The following is a 10,856-nucleotide window of genomic DNA, read 5'->3' as shown; positions in this document are numbered from 1 at the left end:
AAAGGCAAGTCATTGACTGTGCAGAGCAGCAACAAATAGAATATAAAAATGCAGGGTGTAGGAAGGAGATAGCATTTTAAAGGGTTTAAAACTTGCAGAATACTGAGAAATTACTACATGTAACATTTTTTGTCCTGCAGCACTTTTTATTCCATGAGGCACCACCATATGATAAAATAACATAAAACCAACAAAGTAAACTCAAAACCAAACCACCAGTCTGAGCTAATTATTATCTAAGTATGGCATTACCTTGCACCTCATTTACAACATGAGCCACTATTCCTTATTTTAATGCTTGTGTACACATGTTCTTTAAGGTGTCAGTGGGTGTGCAAATGAATAAGGTGTCCCATCCATATGATCATGCTTAATGATTATCACCTCAGACACCAAGCATTCTGGGCAAATCTTCTCAAATACATTACTAGCTATACTTAAATCTACAGACACACTTATCAACATCCAAGGTAATTTGTACTTCACCTTTAGAGCTCCATGCAATCCTAGAGCTTCTGCTTACCAGCATATTTGTTACAATAACAGCAGTTCTCGATAACTAACTTTTGTTTGGTTTAGTGTTTTTAAGTGTGGCCAGCAAGAGCAGGGAGGTCATTCTGTCCTGTGCTCAGCATTGTTTAGGCCACACAACTCTGTCCAGTTCTGGGTCACTCAGTTTAGGAAGGATGTTGACTTGCTGGAGCATGTCCAGAGAAGGGCAAAAAAGTTGGTGAGGGGTTTGGAGCACAGCCCTATGAGGAGAGGCTGAGGGAGCTGGGGTTGCTTAGCCTGGAGAAGAGGAGGTGCAGGGGAGACCTTATTGCTCTCTCTACAACTACCTGAAGGGGGGTTGTAGACAGGTGGGGGTTGGTCTCTTCTCCCAGGCAGCCAGCACCAGAACAAGAGGACACAGTCTCAAGCTGTGCCAGGGGAAGTTTAGACTGGATGTTAGGAAGAAGTTCTTCATAGGGAGAGTGATTGCCCATTGGAATGTGCTGCCCAGGGAGGTGGTGGAGTCACCATCACTGGAGGTGTTCAGGAAGAGACTGGATGGGGTGCTTGGTGCCATGGTTTAGTTGATTAGATGGTGTTGGATGATAGATTGGACTCAGTGATATCAAAGGTATTTTCCAAGCTGGTTTATTCTGTAAAAACAAATCAAAACATAACCACCCTGCCCCCTCCCCGAACAAACAAACAAACAAAAAAAACAACCAAACCAAACAAAAACACCATCAGGTTTCTTCAAGTGCCTAAGCTGCAGTCGCTTCCACACCGCATCCTTTCCCGGAAACCACCACCCCCGGCGCCGTTCGCCTTCCCGGAACCTTTGTTGCTGGGACGCAGATTCGCGGCGCGGGGGCCGGGCCGGAAGGCGATATTGGGTGGACCCTGGGAAAGATGGCGGCCGCCGTGGAGGGCCCACGTGGACGTGAAGCCGCGGTGGGCAAGGAAACGGACAGCGGTAACAGGCACTCCTTGTCCAACGGGAGCGGGGAGGGGTTTGGCTCTCTATCTTCTCGGACAGGCTTCTAGGGTCTTCCCAGTTTCCGCTGTAGGCCACCTTCGGCCTTGATAAACTGCTCCGCTCTGCCCTGTCCAAGTCCGCCGGTGCGCCCGGACCCCTTCTTCTTCCGTGCCAGGGCCTGGGCCGAGGACTGGAAGCAGTTGGCACGGGGCGGCAGGAGCTAAGGCAGTGGCCCAGCTACTGCAGAAGTTCTGCCGGTGGTGTGGAGGCAGAGGGACACGGGGAACCCGCGGGCTCTACCTGCAGGGCTACATGTGGGTGACTCTTCTGTGGTCCCTAACGTGCCTGCTCCTTGCCTAGTCCTTCTTATGCTGTGGCTTTTGGTTTCTCTCTACTTAGCCTCTGTGTGTGTGTGTGTGTACCGGCAGCAACTCGCTTATTTTCTGGGCTCACCAGAAATCAACATCGTCTGCCGTTTGTTTCTGGGATATGCCTTTCTTGGAGGGGAGCGGAGAGCGATTGGGCAGGGCTGGAAGAGCTCCGGGTTGCTGTGAGCTGAGTGTCTCTGCCTGTGCCTTTACGAGACCGGGGCTCAGCTTTTTGCTCCGAAGGATGCCCGTGTGATAGGCCAATTACATTAATCCACCAGGAGAGCACGGAGTGTAAACACACACACTCGTACTCTATTCTTTACAGATGGTTCTTCCCTCGGTTTTGCCTCTCTAAGTGTATTGGGGGTATACCTAACTGGCTGTGATCGTTTCTTATATTATATATGGAAATTGTTTTCTTTAGGAGGAATCAAGTTTGTGGCCATTTGGAGCTGTAGCTCACAGTGATTCTGTTTGATTTGAGAATCAGAAGTGAACCCAAAGGGAAGCCTTGTGTGCAGCTTCTTTCAGAGCTCATTTCTGAATGATTACCTACACCTAGATCACTGAGCAAGTTTGGAACACTGGATATATATACATGTATTTCACACTCTCAATCAGGACTAATATAGAACTATATTAAACCTATGCTAGGCTTCAATCATTGTGGTTCAGAATAGAGCCCAACGTCCTAGTTGTGATAGAGTTAATCCAGTTTGAATTATTTCAGAATACCTCCTCTTTATCTCATGCTATTGTCAGATCCTTCAGTGTACAAAAGAACTAGTCATGGCTGGTTGTTGAAGCTGTGTTCATCTTGCTGTGATGGCTGAAAGCAAAATATTGTTGATATTATTCATCACTATCCTATTTTATTGGCAGAAAATATGTAAAGGAGATCATAGCAGTATCAGTATCATAGAGATGAATTGATGCTTTTGGAGTTTTTGGTTTTTTGTAAGTCTATTCTGATTTTTATGGCTAGCTGTGGAGCTGGTCCTAAGTAGCACGTGGAATTCATGTTTAGACTTCTGCTAGCTGTTAGCTTTTTCACATTAGAATAAACCTTTATTAGAATAAACCAAACCAGGTTGGAAGAGACCTTCAAGATCATCGTGTCCAACCCATCAACCAATCCAACCCACCCAAACAGCTAACCCATGGCACCAAGCACCCCAGCAAGTCTCCTTCTGAACACCTTCAATGACGGCGACTCCACCACCTCCCCGGGCAGCCCATTCCAATGGGCAATCACTCTTTCTGTATAGAACTTCTTCCTAACATCCAACCTGAACCTCCCCTGGCACAGCCTGAGACTGTGTCCTCTTGTTCTGGTACTGGGTGCCTGGGAGAAGAGACCATCATCCGCCTGTCTACAACCTCCCTTCAGGTAGTTGTAGAGAGTGATAAGGTCACCCCTGAGTCTCCTCTTCTCCAGGCTGAGCAACCCCAGCTCCCTCAGCCTCTCCTCATAGGGCTTGTGTTCCAAACCCCTCACCAACTTTGTTGCTCTTCTCTGGACTCGTTCCAGCAAGTCAACCTCCTTCCTAAACTGAGGGGCCCAGAACTGGACATAGTACTCGAGGTACACATGTATGAAAACTTGCAGCTGGAGGTTAATTCCTCATTTTAAATCTATGTATCAGCGTTCTAGTGTGGATAGGGCTTTGTGCTGAAGACTTGACATTCTTTTACAGGATATGGAGGCAGACTGATGTAAAAGGAATGCCTTTAGTAATTTCTGAATGTATTGAACAAATTTGTCACTTCTAACTTTCCAATTTATAGTAAAGACCGTTGGGAAAAACCTGTAATTTTTCCTGCGTGGAGCATGACACCTTGCTGTGTTCATGCTGGTGGTAGTAAAAATCATACTGGTACAGATAATGAGCAAGTGTTCAGTAAATATTTCTCTTCCACATGTGTGATGTAAAAACACAATTTTGCTTCTTTCCATGATGATAACTAAATGCTTTTAAACATACCTGGGTGCTAGTTTGTTTTAAATAGGTTAACACCACTGCTTTGTGGCTATGTTGAGAGCTTTTTGCTAGTTCCAAAAGACATGGGAAGGCAGAGTAAAAAGTTAGTCTGGCAACAGTGTGTGTTTGTGTTTAAGTAATTAGATAGGCAGTTGATTAGTAATGAATATCATTAATAGCTTTCACCAGGGTTTTACATAAACTACCTTTTGGAAGCAGTCACTCCTGGCTTTATTCTCTTAATGATTTGGTTGATAAAGGTAGTACACAGGATATAATCATGCTTACAAAGTAAAGTGCCTGTCTCAGTAGTACTTAACACTGTGATTTTAAAATATTCTTGAAGTAGTGTGATGAGTGTGATAGGTGAATGAAAGCCTCTCAGCTGGTATCTCAAGAGTGGGTGGAGAATTATCCACTTGCTGGTGCAACTGAGAAGGTGTCAGAAACCAGCCTCTTTCTGTCCAACGCTTGATTTGTAGTCTCAAAAGCTGCATGTAACATAATTAACTTAAAACTTTTGGGTGACACAAATTATTAGTGGAATGATAGGTAATAGTGGCAGACACTTGAGTGCTCTTGAGTAATTGATATAGTTGGTCTACTGAAAAAAAACCCCAAACATATTTTAGCACACCCTAAACTTGCAACTCATTTCATTTGAGTTAATGAACAGACTGATGAGGGAAGTGGTAGATTTTTTGTGTATTTGATTTCCCATCTTGTTCGCTGTTCTCTTCTGCCTTGCTCTTGCCTGATTCCAGACTTCAGTATTATAACTTCCATAGAATTATCAGCATTGGAAGGGACCTCAAAGGATCATCCACTTCCAACCCTGCCACTATGGGTAGGGATGCCACATACTAGGTCATGTTGCTCAGAGCCACATCCAGCCTGGCCTTAAAAACCTCCAGGGATGAGGCTTCCACCACCTCCCTGGGCAACCTGTTCCAGTGTCTCACCACCCTCATGGGGAAAAACTTTTTCCTAACATCCAATCTGAATCTACCCACTTCTAGTTTTTCTCCATTCCCCTTAGTCCTATCATTACCCAACATCCTAAAAAGTCCTTCACCAGCTTTCCTGTAGGCCCCCTTAAGATGCTGGAAGGCCACAATAAAGTCTCCTCAGAGCCTTCTCTTCACCAGACCGAATAGCCCGACTCTCTCAGTCTGTCTCCATAGAAGAGGAACTCCAGCCCTCTGATCATCCTCATGGCCCTTCTCTGGACATGCTTCAGCATGTCCAGATCCTTCTTGTAATAGGGGCTCCAGAACTGGATGCAGTACTCCAGGTGGGGTCTCACCAGAGTGGAGTACACTGGGAGAATCACCTCCCTCGACCTGCTGGCTGTGCTTCTCTTGATGCAGCCCAGGATGTGATTGGCTTTCTGGGATGCAGGTGCACACAAATTGCTTTTGTTGAGCTTCTTGTCCATCAGTACCTCGAAGTCCTTTTCTTCAGGACTGCTCTCAAGCCCTTTTCTATTTTGAAGGGAGCATAGAGTGAGCAAATTGAATTGGGAGATACTCTGTTTGCGTATTAGGAATTTGAGCAGTTATATTAGGAAATTTCAGTGCTACTGCTTTCTTTTGAGCTGACAACTGTCTTAATTCTTTATTTCACAAGGCAGTCTCCCCTCTGTGTTCATTATGCTTAGGTAATCAGTTTTGCTAGTATTATTTTCTTTGAGCAGATTTTGCTTTCGTGTAAGAAATCCCCCCCCGCCCCTTTATGTCAGTTCATGTGGCTGTTTGCATTTCATAGAATCACAGAATTGTTTTGATTATAAGAGGCCTCTAAGACCATTGAGTCCAACCTTCAACCTAAGACCACCATGGCCATTAAACCATGTCCCCCAGTGCCATGTTGACTTTTGTTGAACACCTCCAGGGACGGGGACGTTGCTACCTCTCTCGGTAGCCTATTCCATTGTAACACTAGATGTCAGTGTTGCAGCTCGTATACAAGTATGTACATACATACATTCATGTATGTGCCTGTGTTTATATATCTGCATTTGCAAAGTATAATTTTTGAACTGGAAAATACTATTGTTTTTTTCCTTCCACAAACTGGACTCTCTAAACATAGAAATATTTATTAATCTAATAGTAAATTTCCAAGGCTGCCTGTTTTCCAACCTCTTAAATCACTTGAAATCATCACCGAGATGAGCAAGCACTTGAACTGGATACTTTCTAATAAATTAATTGTGGTTCAGGCCTGCTTGAGCAATTCATTGTAACAGCAAGCAGTACGTGGCCCTGAACTCCAATAATCTTTGCCTATGGAACAAATTAAGCTAGTGATGGATCCTTACTAGAGATAGAACTCCTGATACATTTGTTTGTTTCCATTATTTTTCTTTTTACACCTAGATTCTGAGTTAAGCTCAGGAATTCCAGAAGACAGCTACTCTTCAGGTGGTGAAGCCCTGGATGGTGATGATGAAGATGAAACGGCAGCCCCTGGCAATGCGGCTGAAGAGGCAACAAGCTCCAAAGCTGGCTCAAATGCAGGCTGGGCAGATGCCATGGCAAAAGTGCTCAACAAAAAGATTCCACAAAATAAGTCTACCATCTTGGCCAAGAATAAAAAGGTGGAAAAGGAGAGACAAAAGTTAAAACAAGAAAGGATGGAGAAGAAAATGAAGGTGAGAAATACTTTGTTATACAGTCAGTCAGATGGGGATACATGCAGGATCCCCTCACTGACTATCTCAGTTTTGGAATCCCTCCTCCACCATGTTAAGTAGCTTCAATTATTTTTACTTTCCAAACAGTCATGCTGTAGGGCTTTTTCCTTTCACTGCTTTTTCTGGGCCATCAGGCAGGCTGATCTTTGGCAGCAGGAATGTTATAGTCTGTCAAGTAAGGTGATTCTGTGGTTGAGAGAAAGCAAGCAGCTGCTTTAAGCTTAGTTTTCTAATTGTTGTTGTTAATTGGGGTATAATTCACTTTGTCAGCATTACAAACTGAAATAGTTCTCTCTCATAAAAAGTGAGAGGGAGAAAGAGAAGACTGCTTTCATTTAAGTTCTGCAGTGACTTCCAAAATCAAAGGCCTCTGGCTTGAGACTGCACAAATCATTGATGTGGTCATGGATCATTGTTTGCTCCCCTCAATGATTTTCCTGGTAGGAGCTTTCTATTAGAGTGCCCATGCCCTAAATTGCTTCTGGTTCTGTAATTGTTATGAAGAAAACATAACTATGTTGGCGCTAAAGTTATTTGTATGTCTTCAGTGAAACCTTTAATTCCAGGCTGTGATTGATTTACCTTCAGGCTAAAAATACATTAATAATTCTAATGTCTCATCTTCCCAGTTGTGTTTCAATAAGATAACCAGATTATCCACCTGACGGTCCAGGACATGCTGTGGTAGGCCACAGCCTGCCTTTTAAATACACAGAGCTTCGGTACGGCATCTGCTCAGTTGTGGTTGCCCTAAATACTTGTTCTCATCTAGTAAATATGTGGGAGTACTGCAAAGCAGAGTGGGGCAGCTGGTCCCCTAATGGGCTTGTTTATCCTGAGAAAAATTTGGGACCAGCATGCCTTCTGTTGATTTCTTGCTGATGGAAGCTAGAGCAGGGCAGTTCTTTTGCTAAATGCCAAAACACAGCCAAACTTGTGAATTCACAGTAGTCTGCCTGGAATTGTAGGGACTCTGAAACTCCATTCTTGCATAATCCCAACTTGATGCCAGATTACTGGTCCTAGAACATTGTTGAAGTGTTAAAAGGGATAAAAAAAAATTACCTTGCTACCTTGGTGCTGAAGCAGAGTTTGAGGGAAATGCAGTGTTCTCCTATTGTAGCGTGTCAAAAAGCTGGTGGTGCTGTGGCCTCTGGTGATGGGAAAGTGGATCAGTCCATTTTTAAAATGAAGAGCCTCAAAAACAAAGACAAAAATAAATCTCCAGCGGGCACTTGGTGCTCCTCCTGGTGGTTGAGTTCAGCCCATCACAGACTGCCATGTGTCGCTGTCATTCACACATCTACTCTGATTAATTCAGTGAGGGACGTCAAATTCCGAGGGCTTAAAATGCAACATGCCTATCCCAATAGGCCCAGGATTTTACTATATATAAATTTCTCTGTGATCAGCTTGTGAAGGCTTGGAGTTGAACCATAGAATTGTTTCAGTTGGAAAAGACCTCTAAGATCATAGAGTCTGAGCATCAACCTAAGACCACCATGGCCATTAAGTCGTGACTCTACCTCCCCAGGCAACCTATGCCAATGCCTTTCCCCAAGGCTCAGGCAAGAATATCTGTGTATAAAAAAACACACAAGGAAAGCAAAGGATTGTCCTACTGAATATCAGGTCCTGTGGTAACAGACATCTATGAAATCATCTTTATTGTCCTGTTGAACTCTTCTCCCACCTCTCAGCTGGTGATGGGTACACAGCTACCCCTGCCAGATGGGCTCCTGGCAGGCCTGGGCGATCATCTGAAAAGCTCAAGCTACAATACCTCCAGGCTTTTAAATCTAAGTGCTAAAATTACTGTGTGGAAGGAGCACACAGCTGACTGAATGATTTCCTTGTGTGTAGCAATCAGTTTGAAGCATTTGAGTTTGTCTGGACTCATTTTGCTTGCCTTGAGCCAGAGACATCACTCTGGTGCAACTCTTCTAGCTTTTGTTACAGCAGAAGGTTATCAAAGAATCTTTGAGATTTGTCTGTGGCCCCTGGTGTGTCAGTGGAAGAGACTTGCCTCAGACCCGTTGTCCGGCCTCATGTTGGAGCTCCCCATAGCCTCAAACCAAATTCAGCTTTGTTGATCTATCTTCCACCCCCCACCCCCCTTTTGCTACCTACTCCTTCAGAGTTTGCTGCATTCCCAAATGCTCCATGTTGTTTCACATAACAATATTTATAACGCAGCTCGACAAGAAGCGGGAGTGGGAAATGATGTGCCGAGTGAAGCCAGATGTTGTCAAAGACCGAGAGACTGAAAGAAATCTTCAGAGAATTGCCACAAGGTAAGAGGGTTTTTTTTTTTTGAATGCTTTCCTTAAATATATTTATATTGAAAAAAAAGGAGGAAAAGGGGAAGAAAAGGCCTACGCAGGTAATCTGTTTCCAATCAGATGGAACTCGTAAGAAGTGACTAGCAGGAGCAGAGTGATTTATATACAGGCCTGCATTGTACAGTATCAAGTTCAAAAAACGATTTCAGAAGCTTTATGGAAGAGTAAAAATTTAAATGGGAATGTAATGTTTGCTTAACAGAAGTGCTTTGTTGGATCCTCTCATTTTGGTAATGTTTAAAAATGCTGAACAGTTGTTTCTACTACTCTGTTTTTCCCTTCTCTGTAGAGCATTCACCAGATCCACATCTGTTATGCTCAGTTGCCTGTTCTGCATTGTGGTAGTTCAGCAGAACTAGTTGAACACCTTGATATGTTCTCTGTCTCACAGAATGGTAGGGGTTGAAAGGGACCTCTGGAGATCATCTAGTACAAACTTCCCCTGACAGAGCAGGTTCACCTATCTCCTTACTCGTTCCTCTGCCTTGTCCTTCTACTCCAACTGCTCTTAAGAGTTTGTCTGAGGAGTTTAATATCTGATTGTGTTGTGAATAACATGAAATATGCTCTTGAAGTGATCTCAGTGCCATGCTACCATGCTTACTTTGGGGTCTGAATAATTACTTGTGAATTTGTTTGTAAGTGTGAAAGAAAAAAGAAAACTGAGAGTCTCTTGTGCTGTAAATGTTGCTTCCTATCTGAATTGAGCTTTTAAGTAACTGTTTTGGGGAGCTAGAAGCCATCTAGCATCTGCCCTGATTAGTTGCTTTCATAGGAGCTTCATTTCTGTAAAGGGAACTTAAAAACTTTGTTTTGATGGTGTTTTGTTTTTTTTTTTCCCCCATCCCAGAGGTGTTGTGCAGTTATTTAACGCTGTCAGGACACACCAAAAAAAGGTTGATGAGAAGGTGAAGAAAGCTGGGAGCTCTCTCAGGCAGCGTGCTAAACTGATGTCATCTGTTTCAAAGAAAGATTTCATCAATGTTTTAAGAAACATGGAGGGTGCTAAAGGAAGCAAGAATCCTGCTGGAAAGGCCACACAAAGTAAACAGGTAGGCTTAGTCTGGGGGAAAAAAAAGCATACAAGATACCATCTTAGTATAATAATTGTCTGTTAATGGGCCTGCTCTTCAGAACAGCTGTGATCCAAGTGCCTGGGTTTTTCTGAAACTACTTAAGAAGGGAGCAAGTAGCTCTTAGCTTGTTTTCCCTGTCTTTTGACAATCAGAGCACAAAACATGGAAGCTCTTCTGATAAGGCATCAAGCTTTGAGTATAAATAACTTGGTTTAGTTGTGTGTTTAAGAAAAGAACATGAAAATTTGGATTTTATCTTGGGTTTTGCACCGACCGTGGAACAAACTACAGGATTTTAGTGGGTTATGGCAGTTGGAATTAGGCCAATAGTAGTTATCAGCTCTTTAAAATTGCTGAAGGCGTGGGGGCACTTCCTTTTACATGGTGTATTAGACTGTACTACTTGTGTGTACCCACAGTTTTGGGCGTTGCAAACTCACTTCTGAATAGTTATGGTATCTGGAACTGAAGGCCTTTGTCACACAAGTGAATACCACAGCAGAAACAAACTGAGATATATTAAACTTTATATATAAAGCTTTTCTTTAATCCTGTGTGTGTTAGGCTGCTGTGGCTTTAATGCTGCTAGGATATTTTGGAAAGAAGCATTTTAACACATTTTCCAAACATGCTTAAGAGAGACAGTGTAGTTGTCCATCAGTTCTTTCAACTCACCAAGTAGCTCAGAGTTGAAAACAAGCTGCTCTTTCTCATATTCCAGAAGCTGCACGTTCTTGAGGCGTATTTGTGCTCAGGTTTGAACTTTGTGCTTGGTAGTGGGTGGAATACTTCTTTTGGCCCACACTCACAGCAGTTAACTAAGTGCTTTTCTGTGCCAGGAAGAAATACCTTAATCAGTTAGGAGACAACAGTTTGTCATATGTTTTTTGTTTGTGTGCACTTGGGGAGCATGCCGAAA

The 10,856-nt window shown here is 43.3% G+C and overlaps 1 protein-coding gene across 1 annotated transcript; it reads left to right on the top strand.

The window, feature by feature from the left end:
* The first annotated feature begins 1,386 nt into the window (after positions 1-1,386).
* On the top strand, positions 1,387-10,007 carry LOC137440371 (RRP15-like protein). Its single transcript, XM_068136656.1, has 4 exons — positions 1,387-1,465; positions 6,203-6,477; positions 8,716-8,813; positions 9,712-10,007. The coding sequence occupies exons 1-4, from the start codon at positions 1,402-1,404 to the stop codon at positions 9,977-9,979; spliced, it is 705 nt and encodes a 234-aa protein (XP_067992757.1). The 5' UTR covers positions 1,387-1,401; the 3' UTR covers positions 9,980-10,007.
* The last annotated feature ends 849 nt before the right edge of the window (positions 10,008-10,856 follow it).

This window comes from Melanerpes formicivorus, unplaced genomic scaffold, assembly GCF_026170545.1.
Source record: "Melanerpes formicivorus ecotype bairdi unplaced genomic scaffold, bMelFor1.0.p_v2 SCAF_2874, whole genome shotgun sequence".
In the NCBI taxonomy this organism is placed as follows: domain Eukaryota; kingdom Metazoa; phylum Chordata; class Aves; order Piciformes; family Picidae; genus Melanerpes; species Melanerpes formicivorus.
This window is presented reverse-complemented; position numbering and strand designations above follow the sequence as displayed.